At 41.7% G+C, this 19686-nt stretch overlaps 2 protein-coding genes across 3 annotated transcripts in view; both read left to right on the forward strand.

Annotated features, from left to right (window-relative positions):
* Window positions 1–638: 638 nt before the first annotated feature.
* itgb6 (integrin, beta 6) lies at window positions 639–16784 on the forward strand. 2 transcript variants are annotated; one of them, XM_063488692.1, is made up of 16 exons: window positions 639–750; window positions 2821–2890; window positions 3224–3306; window positions 3485–3683; window positions 3783–4029; window positions 4162–4327; window positions 4428–4589; window positions 4729–4824; window positions 5076–5165; window positions 6366–6500; window positions 10697–11114; window positions 11202–11424; window positions 11901–11995; window positions 14181–14297; window positions 14380–14546; window positions 16297–16784. In XM_063488692.1, exons 2-16 carry the CDS (start codon window positions 2836–2838, stop codon window positions 16393–16395), a joined length of 2352 nt encoding a protein of 783 aa, XP_063344762.1. In that variant the 5' UTR covers window positions 639–750; window positions 2821–2835; the 3' UTR covers window positions 16396–16784. The 2 variants fall into 2 exon arrangements, with proteins under 2 accessions (XP_063344762.1, XP_063344825.1); XM_063488755.1 differs by having other exon boundaries at window positions 3227–3306.
* Window positions 16785–18106: 1322 nt separating this feature from the next.
* Window positions 18107–19686, forward strand: part of pla2r1 (phospholipase A2 receptor 1) — a 29335-nt gene continuing 27755 nt past the window's right edge. The window contains exon 1 of the mRNA XM_063473580.1: window positions 18107–18495. Coding sequence (XP_063329650.1) covers window positions 18348–18495 — 148 coding nt within the window. The 5' untranslated portion in view covers window positions 18107–18347. The remainder of the gene's footprint in view (window positions 18496–19686) is intronic.

The following is a 19686-nucleotide window of genomic DNA, read 5'->3' on the forward strand; positions in this document are numbered from 1 at the left end:
GTCTTAACAGTAACAACTTAGTGAAACCTAGAAGACTTACAGTTATTATTTTTCTCACTAACATATCCATGTACACCTGCATTCCTACCATACCACTGCAAAAAGGAGGCTGTATTACGCTCTGACACTCCTTCTCTTAGCGTCCTCCTCCTCCTCACTGCAGGAAGTAATTGTAGCAAAACACACACACACACAAGCACACACACAGAATCCTGACTAATCACAAGGTCTTTGAGTCAGAAATGTTGTGATCCAGTTCATAAAGGGTTTAGCCTCTAGAGTGCAACACTAGCACATCAGTCAGATCGACTCTTAATAAAGAAGCTGGATCTGGAGGTCTCACAGCCAGCAGTTGTTACCGTCACTCATTGTCGTTGCGGCCTCCCCCTACACACACACACACACACACACACTCACACACACACAGAGGCAAGCTAGAGCTTGTACAAACACCCACACACGACCCCAGAATGCATACATGCACACATACTTACAAACTTCCAGACACACACACTCACACGCGCGCGCACACACACATGAGCCAAGGAGCATGGGCAGCAGGGTCATCCTAGCGCCATGCTTCATAAAGGGCGCCGTTACAATAGGTTTACTGTTACTCTGCCAATTGCTGGGATACAATAGGACTGAATGTGCTGGGCTGATGCTTCTCCACTTCTCTCCATTTTTCACTTGATGTCAAGGAAGAAAGACTGAGACGGGACAGCATGTTATCAGAGGACAGCCTTGAAGGTGAGTCGGCTCACTGCAGTATTACACTTGCGTATACTGCTGAGAGAAGAGAGATAGGGGAACGAGATCTCTGAATTTGTAAATATTGATTGGCCTGATACTCATTGAGAATGCTACTTTGTAGTTTAAAGAGTCCCACTGGGTTTAAAAAGCCTGAATATCTCTGAAATGCTAGTGAAGGGCTACAGGTTTTAAAGTCATTTTGAGACATGAGACAGTGAGGTGAGGTGCAGAGGCAGTGATGCTGCAGTACACCTCTCACACAGGACAAACAGCAGGACATGACAGGCTACAAAAGTGGTGTTGGACTGCATCATGTTGAGGAATTCAGAGGAGAGGAGGAGAGGAGAGGAGTGAAGTGAAGTGTGAGACAAGGGAAGAATTAAGCTGAAGGAGGCATGAATGAAATGGCAGAGGCTACTGGAAAATATGGATCACAACACAAAGAACTTGGGAGAAGAGAGCCAATGAAAGACAAAAGGAGAAGAGGCATTAAGGGGTGAGAGGGTTTGCTGTAAGAGGAGTGGAGGTGGGGTTTAACTCGGGGTGGCAGATGGGTCTCACAGATTCAGAAGGGGTGTGGTGCTGAATTGTGAGATTCCTCTAACTTGGGACATGCGGGGATATCTGCACTGCAGCTGTCAATAGTTCAACACCTACTCAGCCACACCCCTCCTCCCCTTCTATTACACACACACACACACACACACACTGATCATATTTCATATCTTGCGATAGGCCTGGTTTTCATCGTGAGTTAATCGTCAAGCTGGAAAATTCTTGTGAGACAGTGACACTGACTCATGTTCTCTGAGTCGCTGTGTTAAATATTAACATAACTTCTGTTATAGAGCCCACAGAATAGAGTTTTGAAGGATTTATTTGCTCATGGCGTGCCCTGTCTGCACTTTATTATTCCTCTCCACACACAATTTCAGCGATCCCATTTGAATGTAGCTTAATTCTAGCCTATTACACTGTAGCAGCAGTGTAATGAGGGTATAAACAATCTCATATTTCAAATCCAGAGTGACAAGGTGCGCCGCCAGGGCCTCACAGAGAACAACAACATTTTTAAAATAACAGAGACTTCAATGGGATGGCCTAACAGAGAGAAAGAGAGTACATTCAAAAGCAACACTAGTTCGCTATCATTAGCTCATAACAAGATGGCATAGCTTAATATGAAGTATTAAGCCACATTTAATGCTTCATTACAACAGAATGTTGTACTTTTACTTCAGTTTCAAATTTACAAGCAATCTAGCCTTAACAAGAAAGTCACTCACACTTATATAACACAAACACGACTATTTTTTAAAGGCCATTCATTCTACAGAAACACTGTAGCTGATGCAAGGTGGAGCTAATTTTACCTACTTTCTATACCGCTGCAGAGTTTAGACCAACGCTAAGCCAGGGTATCTGCCAAAGGTCACAAAGTCAAATTGAGGAGTCAATATCAAAAATATTTTATTTTTTTTAAAAAGTAGAAAAGACATTCAATTACACATTTGTGACGCCTGAATCTGTGATGTACTGTAAGATTTTACCTCCTGATATTAAAGGGGAGGTACGCATTTAGCTTGAAATAATAAGCTAATTATTTCTAGGAGAAAAATAGGCCTTTTTAATATTTTTATTTACCTATTCATTTATTTGCAATGCCATTTATTTTTGGCTTCAGGTTACTTTTAACTAAGAATTCCTATTTCCTGTCTTATTCCTTAATAACACACAGACGGTGGGAACAAACCTGATTCATTAACGAGCAGCTAAAAGAGAAGGGGAGACGTCAGCTAGCGGTCACGGTTGTTTGCTTGCGGTTTGTTTTCTCCTCGCGCCCGCCTCGCGTTCTCACCTGGACGGAAGTTGACTTAAAAAGGCAGGGCAGGTAGAGGCAGCCCCTCATCTCCTCCTCCTCCTCCTCTATCCAGGTGGTGCTAACTCCTCTCTTATTCGATCCTACTTTTGGCTGAAGAGAGGAGCCATGACGCTGGATAGGCTTCACTCCTGTTAACGCGCTATGAAATAACCTGAAACATTCACCTTGTGTTTCTTATCAACCAGTAACCTCACGGACTCATGGGGCTTCTACTGCTGAGCCTGATTCTCCGGTACTGGATCAACGCCGTGGAGGGTAAGCTGAAGTCCTGGCTTTCTTTTTAAAAGCTCATTTGCAAAGTAGTAGTCACTCAAGAGCAAGTCAACAATGCTGTCTAGGCACTGAAGAGTGGTTGGGATGTTTTATTGTGAGAAGGTATTAAAGTATTTTTAAAATTTGAAACCAAGAATTATGTTACATTTACTGCACTGGACTACACATTTACTACTACTAAGGATTAGAATAAACACACAGATTAAAATAATCATATCAATAAGTAAATAAAAAATGACACCATAAATGTAGACTTTTTCTAGTGTTGGACTCTGGTCTGTGCTGACAACCCTTACCTGTTTATGTGCTGCGCAGCAGGTTTGTGTTCAGCCGGCAGTACTGTGACTTGTGACGACTGTCTGCAACTCAGCCCCCAGTGCGCCTGGTGCACACAGGAGGTGAGCAGCTATACGAGAAGACAGTCACATTTAAAGTGAAGTGATTTTTTGCAAAATATCTTCTCTTGTTTGATTTACATGATGACGCTGATGACAAAGTAATAATCTTTATGGCCTGCTGTAAAACAGCCTGCAAACTGAGGTTGCTACTTGTCACATGTTCCCCTTTGTTTGTCAGAATTTCACAGACTGGTTTTCAGTCACACAAAGATGTGACACACTGGATGTCTTACTGGAAAAGGGATGTGCCAGGAACCAGCTGCAGTTCCCTGTTTCCAAACACCAGATCCTTCAGGATCAGCCACTTGGGAAGAAGATGGGCAGCACTAATAGCACACAGATATTCCCTCAAAAAATGTCCCTCGAGCTCCGACCTGGTATGCAGTCCGACATCCTCTGAAGTGACGATTTGTCTTCTGAAGCAGTTTTTTGAGTTCAGAGAGATAAAACTTTGCCTGATTTTGTTTCTTGCACAGGCAGTGAGGTGACCTTCCAGGTGAAGGTTCAACACACAGAGGACTATCCTGTGGACATGTACTACCTGATGGACCTGTCAGCATCCATGTTCGACGATCTGAAGATGATCAAAGACTTGGGCTCTACTTTGTCAAAAGAAATGGCGAAGCTCACGAGTAAATTTCGAATGGGCTTTGGCTCTTTTGTGGAGAAACCCTTGTTGCCCTTCATCAAGATCACAGAAGAAGAACTGGCCAACCCGTGCAGGTTTACAATAAAATAAAAATCTAAGCATGACTAGAAGTTTGTTTCTTTTTGTTTTTTTAAAGTGCTCTGATCTTGTAAATCTGACACTCTTACTCTTCTAACGCTTGCTTTTAATGTCTTGTTACATTACAGCCGTGTAGACGACACCTGCTTACCAACGTTTGGCTACAAGCACGTCTTGTCTCTGACGAGCAACACCAGCAAGTTCAATGAGATAATCGCCGTGCAGCATATATCTGCAAACATTGACGACACGGAGTGTGGTTTCGACGCCATCATGCAAGCAGCCGTTTGTGGGGTAACATTTTCCATGTCAAGGTTCCAAAGATGCCGGCCGTTCGTTTGTGACGCCACCTCGCCAACTGTTTTTTTCAGAGCAGCTGTGTGTCTCCTGCTAGGACAAGATCGGCTGGAGGAACGACTCCATGCGTTTGCTGGTGTTTGTCAGCGATGGCAACTCACACTTCGGGATGGACAGCAGGCTGGCCGGTATTGTGATTCCCAATGACGGGCAGTGCCACCTGGATGCCAACAATGAATACTCAAAGTCCACAGTGCATGTAAAACCTGATTTTATCATTTGATTCATCTAGGATTATTATTTTTTATTATTATTTGGCTTTCTCCTTTAACACTGTGGTAACTCATGGTAAATAATCACCTGAAACCTCTTATAAATGTAACCCTTTTTTTTTTCAGGAATATCCAACTCTTGGTCAGCTGATTGATAAGCTGGTGGAAAACAACATCTTGCTGATATTTGCAGTGACAGAAGACCAGAAAGACAACTACATGGTAACAGCTCCCTAGTTTTTTTCCCTGTTATAAGAGATCCAAGCTAGAGAGCTGAATAACACAAGTGTTTGTGAGGCTAGCATATTTATCTTCTGAGTTGCATTCAACTTGTTACAACTGGCCCCGTTTCTCTTTCACGCTCCTTTCCGTACTGTTCTTTTAGGGAAGATGTGGGGTGATGAGCTTCCCGTATTTGTAACAGTGACATTACTGTTTATCTGTTTTTTTGTTTTGTTTTCTGTGTCTCTTAGAACTATGCAGATCTCATACCTGGTGCCACCGTTGGAGTGGTGGCGAAAGACTCGCGGAACATCCTGGAACTGATTGTAACAGCATACAAAGTAAATAAAAGGGCCTGATAATCAGGATGTGCTGGCAGAGTGGCTGTGTGTGTGTGTGTGTGTGTGTGTGTGTGTGTGTGTGTGTGTGTGTGTGTGTGCGCGTGTGTGTGTGCGTGTGTGTGTAAAAGTCATAAGACAATAATTTTTTAAATCAAGTAATATTTAATGGTGCAGGCACGAAAAGGTATCTATAGCAAACTGGTACGTTACTATTTTCATTTTCTCCACCCCTTTGTTATTATTTCTTTTCCTTCTTTTATTCTTTCTTCTATCACATTTTCCCCTCTACCACCCAACACTCTGCATCAGCATGTTGGCCAGCATGTTTCTGCTTGTCCCAACCGTTTCATCTCCTCGCCCCCTCCAAATCTGATTTGCTCTTAACTTCCCCTCCCTCTCCCGCACGCTGCCTCTTTTTTCTCACTCTTGGTCGTTTTCGTTCTGCCCATCTCATCCACCGTGCGTCGTTTTGTAAATCCCCCTTGGCGGCGATGACTGGTAGTTGTGCAGTCCTCTAATTACTTCATCGGTTGCGTCATTTAAACCCACATTTAGTCTCTGCCGCACTAGCAGAGGAGTCCCTGTCATCACAGTGATTGTAGATGTGGTGCTTAACTGGAACGCAGTGCAAACAGGGGACTATTTAGTGATACTGCACAGGTGATGAGTACTTCCACTCACCTGTAATTGTGATGAGTAACAGCGAAGTCTCTTTAGATGCGTTTTATCTACTTAATCCATCCTCAGCTGGGTGTATCCCATAAGTGCTCCGGTTTTCTTCTTCCTTACCAACACCAAAGCCAGGAAGCACACAATATGCCCTCTGTTAGCAGTCAGACGGGCCGTTACAGAGTTCATTAGTCAGTCAAGCATACTGTTTTCTCAAGCTGAGGTTAGCTGTCACACTTTCTTCAGGTGCTTTATACAGCGCAGCACACCTGGGATGCTGACTCACCCCCCCAAAAAAGAATTAGATATGAGGTGTCAGGTCAGGTCAATGCAGGGTGAAAAGTATAATTCATCTGACAGCACTGGAAATCCCACTTCATCTTGACTGAACAAAAGGAAAATCTGATTTGATTTTAGTTAACTTAGTTTTGCTTTTTTTTTGCTTTTTTGAAGGAGAAACCTGATCAGTACCAAGGCGTGCTGCCCATTGTGTTCTCATATGGCTCACAATACACATAATCTGTTTTCCAGGAACTTCGCTCAGAGATTGAACTAGAGGTCCTTGGAGCCACGAAGGAGCTGCACATGTCTTTCACAACCATTTGCCCTAATGGAACTATCCTCCCTGATCTAAAACGCTGCTCCAACATCAAACCAGGAGAGACGGTGAGTTGCTGTTGTTTCAAATTGCTTCATTTTTTAAATTTTTTGGAGCGCTTTTCATTAAACTATCTCATCAGACAAGAACAGTTATTAACAATTCTAGTGAAACGCCAAACATAACATAAAAAATGTAGATATTTAAGATTAAATGTGAACAAAAGTTGAAAACTTAAAGGAAACTAAACAAAGGCATTAATTCTCACAAGGCATCAGGAGGGCATCATCCCTGCGTCCTGAAGGTAGGAGGGCCCTCTCCTCTAAAGTATACTGGATGCTCATAATCATGGTGTTATGATGAAGTGGACATACTATAAGAGTTCCACTGTGCCCATGGTTCTGTCTTGTGAATCAAAGCCTAGCTTTTATGCAGTGTACATTTTTCCTTATGAACTGAAACAAGGCTAAATCTGTTTTGAGTTTGTGGGAGCTTAGCTGAAGAAAATAGTGTTAGCGTTCATTCCCATGACCTCTGACCCCGGATGTTGTTCATGGTGCTGATCAAAACGCTGGAATTATACTATTAATAGTATCGATTATTATTATATGCTATTTTTTTGTACTTGCATCGTGTGTCAGAGAGAGAATGGGATGCTGTGTTTGTTCTGTTGTTGTTACGCCTGTGAAACTAAATAATGGAAGGGACAAAAGACTATTCTAACACACAGACAGTCCTAACAGCTCAAGAGTGTTAGGTCTTTCTAACTGTGTTAGGTCTTTCACTACAGCAGTAAAACCTTAATTTTAGGGTATGCGGAGAACTTATCAAGACCTGCAGTGCTTTATAAACTTGTAAAAGTATGTAAAAAAAAAAAATCAATACACAGACTGACAGGTGAAAAAATAACATAACGTGCACTCTGCCTCGTCAACATTCATGCCTTAGTTGTACCTGAAGAATTGTTTGGATTGGGTCAGATAGGAATGTGTTGTGTAAATCTGGAAGATTTTAAGTTGTTTTTTGTCGGAGACTAATGTTGATTAGAGGGAGACCTGGTGAATTTGAGGCTTTAGCACTTGTAACTGATAGATCAGACAATATTTCTGAGAGAAAAAAAAATCAACCAGTTTGTCTGGCAAAACACAAATGCAGAAAACACGCTAGGACAGGATAAGAACTTAGATTAGATTAGATAAGACTTCATTAATCCCTCGGGTGGCTTCCTCTGGGAAATTCAGTAAATGAAGCAAATGTCAATGATATCAATATTAAATAAAACTAAAAGTAGTGTTTTTAATTGAATTTCATTCATACACATTTAAAAAATATAATGGCAGATAGTGTGAATTAATTTTTATATCTGTTGGTTTTATCTGATTTTTTTAACCTCACCTCAACCTTTTTTGTCCTTAAACTAAGTACTGGTTTTGACCCGTGAATTAAATCAGCTATAAAATACACTAAAAACAATAAGTTATCATCCAATTTGTTTCTCATCTCTTGGTTATCTTGTTAGGCTTCCTTATCCATGAAAATGTTGGTTTTAATACTTTTGGTGTGGGCCTCTGGGTCTTTTTTTGTCACTATACCCCTCAATTTCAGTTAAAAAAAATAGTAAAATTAACCTCAAGAGAATCATATTAATAAATAAAAGGTTTTTGTGTTACCTGACTATTACTGAGGGGTATAGGACACATCTCTTAAATAAATCTGTTTTATTGATTTTTTCATTTTAAGCTTAATAACTAAAATGACATCTATGGTGTTACGGGTCAATTTCGACCCATAGATATTTACATCAAGAAAAGACAAAAAAATGTTTTTTTTATCAGCAGTAGACCTTTAATATAAACTGAAAAAAAGAAAAAGTCCACTCCTCCTTTGTTTTGGTTATAGTCGTGGGTAATTGTGGGCTTTTTATCACTTCCCAATGATACAGCTACACCTTTGTGAAGTTTCCTTTGTGAAGTTCTTGTCCGAGGTCATATCTGGTAAAAAATAAAATAAAATAAAATATCACAGCTGATATTGTGATCCTGCAGTCCAGTGGTCATATCGAGGACCACACATTTTCATTGGTTCTTCTCAGGGGTGCCACTCGCAGCTTTGACTGTGAAAATCTGTACATTCCGGGCATAGTTGGTTTTTGCATCACAGGCTTCCCAGATTTTTCTGCTGTATTTCACTGGCTTACTGGGTATGTATTGCCGGAAGGGGCATTTTCCTCGAAAAGTGGACAAGACGTTCATCCACTGTCACCTCTGGCCCTGGGATGAACATCAGCAGAAGAAGCTGCACCCATCTCTCCCAGACATCCCTGATGGGAGCAAGCTTGTCAGACCTCGGTCTGGTCTCTCTGTTGTCAAATCTGAGGACTCTTGAATCAAAATGATATCAAATGTGTGAAGTGACATCGTTGCCCAGAAAATATTTCTGCCTGTTGATGCGTCCCATAGACTATCAGTGGCCTCATTGCAGCATCTGTACACTCCAACCTCAAGAAGAACACCAATGAAAGCATCCAGGTATTCCTCATCAATATCTTTCCACATGTCGCCATGGACTTTTTTTCCTTCAAGGTTTATCATAGTAATGATGATTCTTTTTAGTGACAATGGCATAAATAGCTCAAAACATCTCTTAATGTCACTGACTTTGGTCAGAGCAAACCTTGTGATTCCAGGGGTCATTTTGATGACATTTGCAGCAGCTGCCCTGCTATGTACATCATGAGGTACTGAGCTCCAAAAGATCTTACCCTTTTTGAACTTGAATCTTTCAGCAGGAGTAGCTTCAGCACCAGCGACCTCCTCCTCTGATCAGATGTGTCTGTGTCTTCTGGATGATACTCCACATTGTCTTCCTCTTTAGTAACCTGCCCTTCTAAATCGCTATGCTGCTCTGTGTGCTCTCCTTCATTTTCACCAAAAATATGATCCAGAACTTGGCTCACTGTGAATCTTCTTCTCATTTTTGTATGCTGCAAATTGTAAATGTGCACTCTGGAAGTCAAATGGCCACTCAAATGAGTGAATTCACCTCAAATGTCTTGACATGCCCATCTTTATTTTGTTTTGTTTTTGTGCAGGTATACTGCAAAAAAACACGCAAAATAAGAATCCCCTGAAGCTCATATGATTAGGAGAGGAGCTTGCTGTCAGTGTTTTAGCTGACAGTGCACTTATGATTTCAGTTTTGGCTTTAATTATTGCTTTATACTCATAATATTATACCTGGGTGGAAACCGACCCTAACAACACAAAGGTCATAATTTCAACTAGGGCATTTTATAATTTAGTGAAAAGATTTTTTTTTTGTTTTATTTTGTAGAAATAGAGGTTCCTGACAAAGTCAAAAAGCCTTGATACAATAAACAAATGTATGTGATTTTGTTATGCATTTGAAATTTAAAATGGGTCGGTGCCGACCCTAACACGAGAGGAAGGTTAAACACATTTCAGAGACTCTCAGAGACACTGTGTCTTACTTAATACTACTACTACTACTAATAATAATAATACATTTTATTTTTAGATGCCTTTCAAAACACTTAAGGACACCTTACAAGTAAATAAATAACAAAATGACAGTATGCATGAAAGAAAATATGGACTTTAAATGGAGGGACTATGACTATAAATGGTAAAGGGAGAGAGCATGCTGATATGCAGTGGTGATGGACAAGTTGATGGATGAGGTCAGACAGGAGCCTCTTTGGATTATGATGTTTGCAGATGACATTGTGATCTATAGTGAGAGTAGGGAGCAGGTGGAGGAAAGCCTGGAGAGGTGGGAGACAAGGCTGAGATGGCTTTGGCATGTGCAGAGGAGGGATGGTGGATATATTGGACAAAGTTAAAGATGGAGGAACATAGGAAGTTGACAGAAGATTCGTGGATGTAGTGAAGGAGGACATGCAGAGGGCTGGTGTAACAGAGGACGATGCTACAGATACGTGAAATGGAGATGGGTGATCTGCTGTGGCGACCCCTAAAGGAAGCAGCTGAAAGAAGAAGAAGAACGGAGGAACTAGTTTACTTACTTTCACCAACATCAGGGCTTACTGATCTTGTTTAGCTGGTTCAAATCCGAAGTTTTTCCTCTCCCTCTTAGCTGTGCTGTCTAAAACAGATGAAAAAGCCCCAAATTATCAATAGCGTTCCTGTGGGGATCAATAGCGCTGACTTTTCACAGGCAGAATATTTGCAGTCTGTTCTTAGTTTAATCTTAATTTGATGACCTCCTTGTTTTTGCTCCTCAGGTAGTGTTCAATGTGTCTGTGGAGCTTCTGGGATGCCTGTCAGGAGTTCGGCACTTTTCCCTCAGACCTGTAGGCCTTCAGGACAGTTTGGAGATAGAAGTGCAGTCCCTTTGTTCCTGTGACTGCCGGCAGCCTCCAAAGTCAGACAGCAGCCAGTGCACTGAGGGCCAAGGGGTTTTCCAGTGCGGCGTGTGCATATGTCAGCCGGGCTTCCTGGGAGCGCAGTGCGAATGCAATGAGGAGAGCACTTTGTTGAGCAACTGCCTCGCAAACAATGAGTCTGAAATATGCAGTGGTCAGGGGCAGTGCTACTGTGGACAGTGTGTGTGTCATGCATCCAGTTTTGGGCGCATCTACGGTCCCTACTGCGAGTGTGACAATTACTCCTGTGTTCGCTTCCATGGGGAGCTCTGCGGAGGTGAGTAACTTCATGTGAATGCTTATGACTTATTCATGTGTTTTTGTGGAAAGTCTTTTATTTTAAACAAAGATTTCTTGTTTGTAGGCCATGGAGTGTGTGACTGCGGAGAGTGTGTTTGTGAACACGGATGGAAAGGGCAGTACTGTAACTGCAGCACCAGCATGGAGGCGTGCACATCTGAGGATGGCTCACTTTGCAGCGGCAGGGGGAAATGTGTGTGTGGCCACTGTGTCTGCACTGTACCCGGAGCATCTGGGGACAAGTGTGAGAAGTGTCCAACCTGTGGAAGCTCCTGTACATCTGCAAGGTGAGAACGCAGTCATTCCATCCCTTCTTTCGGCCGAACAAGGGTGTAATGTCGAGTATTTTGTCAGCGTCACCGCGGTGATTGGTATTTCTTTAGCTCAGAGATACAAGATATCGTCTCCTTGCACCGCGTGATCTGCCTGCTCTTTGGAGTTCAGGCATATCAGGTTCTGGTCCTGTTGTTCACATGTGTCTACACCTTCCATGTAACTTCAAAAGATACTAATGTCCCCAACACAGCATTGAGAGATTTCCTTTCTTCACTGTAAAGCAGCTGTCAGGGCCAGGACCATTTGATACTACTCTTACTGTGGAGGGGGGGAACCCGTGATAGAGAGGGAGAGAAGCCTTGGGAAAAAAGCTGATAAGTGACCACGACTGTTATTTCTCCTTTCGCCCCGTGTCAGTGATTGAAGCCTCAAGAAATGCTTGCTGCATCATCTTAACCTTTCGTTTTCCTGCTCATTTCAATGCTAGGACCTGTGTAGAGTGCCATCTTCAAGATAAGGATGATGCTGAGTCATGTGATCAAAGGTGCAGCGCTACTACAATTTCCATCAATACAACAGGAGGTAAAGGATTCCCTAATTTACCTGTTGTTTACTTTATTCAGCTTCTTACTCTAACTCACTGAACTCTAACCGTAACCTAAAATAAACTTACTTACCTAATGGGGTAAATCACTAAATCACCACATACAAACCTTCCCATTTGTCTCTCGTAATGTCGCTCTACAAGGTGCAATCGATACATTTTCTAACTCTGCCTATAAAAGTCATAAAACCATATCTGCTTTAAGTTCGGCCCTTCCTTATTCAATGTTATCTTGTTGGAAAGCCCCACAAAGGTTTTCAAGATGACTGTTATTTTTAGATCACTGCTCCACTGAGTCAAAAATGATGACCAAACAGTTTGAGTTGCATTTCAGACAAAAGGACAAAGTCACAGTGAGACTAATCTGGCAAGTTGAGCGGGTGGCGTGGCTAAAAAGAAACAGTCCTGCCTTTTCAGTGTGTTACATCAGAAAGGGCTAGCTGGTATTTAGGCCTTCCAGGTATTCCTGGTTCAGTAACACAAAACAATTATTCTCTCCCCCAAAGAGAAGGAGGATGTAAGCAGCCTAGTGTCCACAGTTTTCAATATATCATTTTCAAATATTTTTTTGTGATTGTAGATGCCAGTAACAGCTTGAACTGATTTCATTTTGTTGAAAATCGGGTCAAGGTCACTCAAAATGTGAAAATCAGTAAAAACTATCACCCACAATTTGTTATGGATCATCTTCAAACTTCAAAACAATATATTAGGCCTTGGGGGATATGAGTACCTAGGTTGACTAAGCATTTGACCTTGACCTTCATTGTCAGCACCCAAGGTCAAAGTTGACCTTGAAAAATTTTGTTTCAAGAAACCACATCAAGTAATATATTAGTTGAAGGACATGCATAGGGCTGTACAACACTTGTTTTTTTTTTTTTCAATATGACGCTCTATGAGAACACAATGATGGCATAAAAAGTTTTAGAATAGCCCTTGCCCTTCGGAGAGAGTTACGCTCTCTGAGTGCTTTTGTTCGAGCCCTGTGACACCTTTAAATCCAGAGGTCTCTCTGGCTTGATAGTACAATACACTGCAAGCGACGGTATGAAAACTGTGTGAATCCACAGCTAGAAGGAGAGCCTGTTGACTGTTGATGTTCACAAGGAAGAATTTGCAAAACAGGACCTGCTTGCAACTGTCAACGAATGTTTCAAGTCTATGCATGTTAACAATCCTTAGTTAATGGTATTGATTTAAATCAATCAAATAAACCTAGCTGGTTTTTAACTGCCACCAACAGATACTGGATCTCATGCAGGTTTTAAGTCTATGCAGGTTAACGCCCCTTAGTGGGTGAATAGTAAACATATAGTGCTTTTCTACTGTACCAGAGGACTCGCAGTGCTTTATACAACTTGTCTCATTCACCCATTCACACAAGCACTTTTTTTATGTGTGTGTGTGTGTGTGTGCTTTCTAGCCAACATTCATAGATAATCTGCTCTATCTCCTGAGCTACAGCCACCCCAACTGGCATTCATTAAAATTAATGAAAGAAAACCTTCAAAACATATATGACATATTTTGAAGAATGGCCAGGAGCAAAATATTTAAAATAGCTTTTTTTAAATGTGCTAAAATGTAGCAACTACTTAAAACCAAGCAAAATATATTAAAATCAAATAACATCAAGTTTTTGCCTCCCTGTCCTGCAAGGGTTCTTATTTTTGGTGGTGCTATCAACACAGAGGCCTGCTAAGTTTCAGCCAGGGTCGCTGCTTTGGAGGAATGCTGACCTCCATTGACTCGGGTGTCTCTGTGAAGTCTGCACCCCCTCCTCTCTAACACAACGCCATCCATGTCCTTTCGGGCAGTGTGGAACAATGGGGAACATATTATTTACCTTGTTGTACAGGCAAAGCTATTATGGTGCCTGTGAATAGCCAAAGAACCTGGTCTTCCTTTGTATAGGAGTTGATTTTAAAGCCGCTGTACTTGTGCAAGCTGAGAGGCATATCTGATTATCACAGAAGATTTTCAAGCTTCAGATGTGAAACACAATGGTTTGGTCCACACACACCAGATTCTAGTCTTAGATAATGAAGTCACACTGACAGCACAACAGAGCAGAGTATATCATCTGACATTCTCAGCACAATGTCAAAGGGAAGATGATAGCCTTTCCTTATGGATATGTATGTTCACATTTCCTCACAGATTATGACAGGAGTCCTTCTATGTCATGCACGTTTATGATGAAGAATGAGTGCTGGGCGTCATTTAAAGTGGTGGAAGGTGAGACGGACACCACTGCCTATGATCTGCAGATGTACGGTAAGCTTGACACCAACGTAGACGACTAAAGTGAAAGATACTCCCGGTGCAAGTCTCATCTCACTCTCATGTCCTGTCTCAGGATGTCCAGAGCCACCCAACATCCCCATGATTCTTCTTGGGGTCTCCCTTTCTGTCGTCTGTATCGGCCTGATCCTGCTGGGTGTGTGGAAGGTGTTGGTGTCAGTCCATGACCAAAAGGAGGTGGCCAAGTTTGAGGCTGAGAGGGCAAAGGCAAACTGGCAGTCGGTAAGACCGTGGATGACTTCGCTTTTATTCTTTCTAATATCTTTTTGTTGGGCTCAGATGAATAATTAGAAAGCAAACTAATGTATTAGACATTCATTAGATATTCAAAAGGGTGGACAAAGTCTAACAGGGCTTTTCAAAGTCTGATGGTGAGGTGTCTTTCATAACTACAGTGGAACCCCGACTTACGAAATTAATTCGTTCCCGAGGGTCTTTCATAAGTCGAAAATTTTCGTAAGTCGAAGCACCCATCACGCCTTTTGAGTGAGGCGATGCTGAACAATAGGCTATAGGCTAATTGCTAACTGGAACAACAATACGTCGTTCAAGTGGAACAGCGAAGCGCAAGTACGAAAGCCAAGGGGTTGTCACATGATTCGGAAGGCATTGTGGGCATTCTGGGCTCGGCCAATCAGAGCCAGCGGATTTCGTAACACGGGCATTTTGCCGTAACACGGGCAGAAATATTGCCGTTTAGTGCCTTCGTAACTTGAATTTTTCGTTTAACGGGGTATTCGTAAGTCGGGATTCCACTGTAAACTGTTCCCACTAATATTCACCGACGTACATCCCGTGACTCGGTAGCTTGTAGAAACACCTTTGGCAGCAATAAATTCTGTGTGACTTTATCAGTCTCCAAGATTGTTGCGGTGGAATTTTTGCCCTCTGTTTTTTACAACTGTGCTTCAGGTCATTGGGGCTTGTAGGTATTCATTAATGCACAGTCACCTTTTCCACTCTCTATGTGTTTATACACGTCTCTGGGTTTAATCATTAGTTATTATTAATCTCCGGCTCTCTTCCACAGCATGTCTTTTGTCTTATCTTTCTCCCTTCACCCCAACCGGTCACGGCAGATGGCCGACCCTCCCTGAGCCTGGTTCTGCTGGAGGTTTCTTCCTGTTAAAAGGGAGTTTATCCTTTCCATTGTCGCCTTGCTCATAGGGCATCGTGTGATTGTTGGGGTTTTCTCTGTTGTATTGTAGGGTCTACTTTACAATATAAAGCACCTTGAGGTGACTGGTGTTGTGATTTGGCGCTATATAAATAAAATTGAATTGAGTTGAACTGAATAGAATAGAACTGAAAAGTTACTGTAACAGCATTTCAGGCAGGTTGAGGTCTGGACTTTGGTTTCAGCCATTCTGTTGTAGATTTACTGATCTACTTGGGATCACTTGGGCCATCTCTCTGAAACTTTAGCTGTCAGAGAGATGGCATCACATTTGACTCTAGAACACTTTGGTATACAGAAGAGTTCATGGTGGACTCAATGACTGCAAGGTGCCCCGGTCCTGTGACTGTAAACCGAGGCCAAATCATCACCCCTCCACCACATTGTTTGACAGTTGGTATGAGGTGTTTGTGCTGATATTCTGTGTTGTTGTTTTTTCCAAATGTGGTGCCGTGCATTACAGCCAAACATCTGCACTTTGGTCTCATCTGTCCACAGGACATTGTTCCAGATATCGTGTGGTTTGTTCACATGCAACTTTGCAAACCTAAACTTCTTTTTAGAGAGAAAAAGAGGCTTCTCCTGCAACCCTTCCATACTTGTTCAGTCTTTTTTTTTTAACTGTGCTATCATTAACTTTAACATTAAACAAGCTCACTGAGATTTCTGATTTGGGCCAAATGAGCTTCAGGCAGTTTGGAAGGTTTACAGGACTAGTGTGTTGTTGGTTTTGATGTTTCTGTGGCATCTGTAAAAATCTAAACGTCATTGTGTTCTTTCTTTGTTTTCTTTCAGGGGACCAACCCTCTGTTCAGGAGCTCAACATCTACATACAGAAATGTAACTTATAAAAATGCACAGAAAGAAAAGGCTATCACAATGAATCACTACTGATGACGAACTGGATGCGTCTGAGTGCACTTAAGTGTGTGACTTTGTGTGTGTATGAGACAGAGAATAGTTTTTGTACGAATCGTTGTGTTAATTCAGAGATGTCCTAGCACAGTAGACAACACTGTGAACAGACGAACACTGCGAGATGAATTTGCTGCTGTAGAAGTGCACTGTACTGTCAAACACTGGACATTTCTATTTCATGGCCCTACATGTACTGCAACTTGGAACTTGGAAAGGAGAAGTCTACACTACAAGTGATCTACTACTGAATGAAAATGTATAAATATACAGGTGTAAGAGATGTTTTTTTGGGTAATAATGTGTCTATTGTTTTACTGTAAAACAAGGCTGAGCCTTTAATTTTAATAACTGTTGTTCTGAGTTTTTTTATGGTATGTGGCACATAATTAAAGTTGGATTTGGCATTTGTGAAATGACTCCTCTGCAATTCTGGTTTTAATTGCAGGTTACAACACAGTTCTCACAAAGAGTGAGCAGACTGATTTGATTTACCTGCGAGAAACAAAATTTAAAGTTTGTTTTGCTTACAGTGGGATCACTCAGTGCTCAGGGTTTCCATTTTCTAACAAGGCAACTTGCCCTGGATACTAAGGCCCTTTATTCAATGTGTGTCAGTTTGATTACTTGTTTGCAAATCTGACTGAAATTGCAATAAGCTAGGGTGCTTTATTTATCCCCACAGATGGGAAATTCCTTTCACACACAACCTTTAACTTAGTATAAAGGAGCAGGTTTCATAGGGATGAAGGGATGGGGAACGGGGCTGGAACAGAGGAGGATTCAGCGCAAATAACCAAAGTGATGTTGATCGAGAAGGACTCAAGGTCTCACAGTACAGAGGCTCTGGCTCTCCCATAGGACAGGGAGACCAGGAAGGAGACAGAAGTGATGGTGATTCAAAAGACAAGGTAGAATGTGAAGGCAAAAACAGGAATAATCAAGCAAACAAGGCCAATGTGAGCTCAATGAAATAAATAATTTGCTTATAAATCAATTAAAATACAAATTCCATGATAATATACAAGATAGTCACCTGTGAAATGGAGCTCTCCAAAAGCTTAACTTGCAGATACACGTGAATCCCAACATAAATGACTCAATATCCTAAAATAGCCAGAGGAATCCTATCATAAAAATAACACTAATCCAATACATCCAGAGAGTAGCACAAAAAAAATAATAGCATAAACTTCACATAGAGAGTTGTTAAAACTTTTGAGAGATCCTTGCCGTACAGGGTGCGATATAAGACATATTTTAGCAGCAACTGCTGTTTTAGGTGTTTTTAGCTATTCCAAAGTTGTGTACCTTTACAGGTCACACCAAAACTTGTACACTTAATTTTGTTTTGTTTTTTTAGTTTTTTTACGTGTTATATGTGTTGGAGGCATTACACATTGGGACAAGGATACAAAGTCTTATGTTAACTCTAAATACATTATACATAACAGAGGCAATATGAAAGATAGATTTGCTTAGCATAGCCTAACTCCAGAGTACTTGTAGATATCTGGGTGCCTGTCCCAGACATGACACAGCTGTAGGCTACAGTTTGCTGTGTGTAGTTTACCTGAGAGCAGTCTGTTCACAGTCATGTATTTTACAGCTTACAGACAAACTGTCTGTCTGCCCTCTGTCTGTTTTTTTCTTCGGTCAGGTCTAAATACAGACTTGTGGCTCTGCCCCAGCGAAAACAGTCCTGAGCGGCAGGAATGCAGCTTTCAGGCCGGACAGCAGCGGCTCCTCCGTCAGACGTGACGTCGCTGCTTCCCCGCTGAAAAACCAGACTCGACGGAGGAAGTTTTTCTACGAGGGGAGGAAAGAAAGAAAGAAGAAGGGAAAAAAAGAAACCCCCAAAACACCCCCTGCGCCTCTGATCTTCGGAATGTGCGGACATTGGCTCTCCAACGCTGCATCCCGCTGTCGAAATGTTCATCCAGTTGTGCCGCTGCGTGGACTCCGCGCCTGTTCTGGCGATTATTTGCGTGACTGTGTTGTTGGCGAAAAGCTGTGTGTGTGTCACTGAAGACGAGGACGATGAAGTCCTGGAGAAAAAACAGCTCGTGGAGTTTTACAGTAAGTTACCAGCTGGTCCCTTAGTAGAAGTTTAATTGCCTACATGATGGGAAGCATAACGCATGTAGTAGTTCCCTTTTTCTTTTTTCATGAAGATGTTGTTTAACATCAGGGAAATGTGCATGGAGGGGGTGATCTAAAGACTCACCTAAACTCTCCTCAGGTCTGAATAGAGGTCTGTGGACCACAGTTTGAACCCCACAGCTGCACCAGGCTCACGTTTCTTGCTGGGTTTTTTTCTCATTCCCCCCCCCGTTTGTGTGTGTGTGTGTGTGTGTGTGTAATAAAAGGCAGCTCAAGAGCAGCATGAAAACATTTCCTCTGCCTGTAAGTTAATTTTAGGTTAGAATACGTGGTCTTCTTTTTTTAATCTCCTAGAAAGCAACAGGTTTAATACTTGAATACTTTAAAACATGTTGTGAATAGGGAAAAATATGGTTTTTTATAACAGAGGCAATATGAAAGATAGATTTGCTTAGCATAGCCTAACTCTCCCCCCCCCCAGCATGCAGTCTGTTTATTATGAGCACAATAGGCCAGTCAGTCATTCGAGTGATAAGCAGTTGGGTTATTCTGGAAAAATGTCAAACATTCACCTTTGCATGTGTGAGAATGTGCTGATTTTCTCCATCTTACATCCCCGCGTTTTAGAGAGCTCTGCATCATATTGGCATGTTCCAGCTTCTTAAATGTGAAGATCTGGGCATGTTTAAACGATGAGTTAGTCAAAAATATCTGCAACTTACTGAACTGTAAGGAAAGTTATGAGCAACAACCACAGTTTGTTCACTTTTGTTCAGATCAGCCCATGTTCTCGTCCAGAATGCAATCAAATACAGTGTGCACATTAAAAACCCAGAGGAAGAATATCTGGACACTGAAAATGCCCTTTTGGTGATGGATGTGCACACCAGCATCTTTTTTTTTCAAACCAATTGAGCCATGTAAATTCTCAGCAAACAATTTTAGTTATTTGTTTTAGATCCGGTAACATATATTGTTGATTTTCTTTGTCTGTACAAACTAGCGAAATGCAGGAAGAGATGATTCCTCACACTCTTTTCATCACCGCTGCTTGGAATCATCCTCTCTCTTTGTTTGAGTATCCAGTTACAAAAGACCATGATTTGTTTCTAAACACAAGGCCTTCCTCGAGCTTGAATATTGCTCCGTCAGATATGGAAATGTGGA

Source organism: Pelmatolapia mariae, linkage group LG1, assembly GCF_036321145.2.
Source record: "Pelmatolapia mariae isolate MD_Pm_ZW linkage group LG1, Pm_UMD_F_2, whole genome shotgun sequence".
NCBI lineage: Eukaryota > Metazoa > Chordata > Actinopteri > Cichliformes > Cichlidae > Pelmatolapia > Pelmatolapia mariae.

Coding starts and splice junctions, on each gene's coding strand:
- itgb6 (XM_063488692.1), top strand. CDS start 2,836: ATGGGGCTTCTACTGCTGAGCCTGATTCTCCGGTACTGGATCAACGCC. Junction 3,684..3,782: donor GTCCCTCGAGCTCCGACCTG/GTATGCAGTCCG, acceptor TTTCTTGCACAG/GCAGTGAGGTGACCTTCCAG. Junction 6,501..10,696: donor ACATCAAACCAGGAGAGACG/GTGAGTTGCTGT, acceptor TTTGCTCCTCAG/GTAGTGTTCAATGTGTCTGT.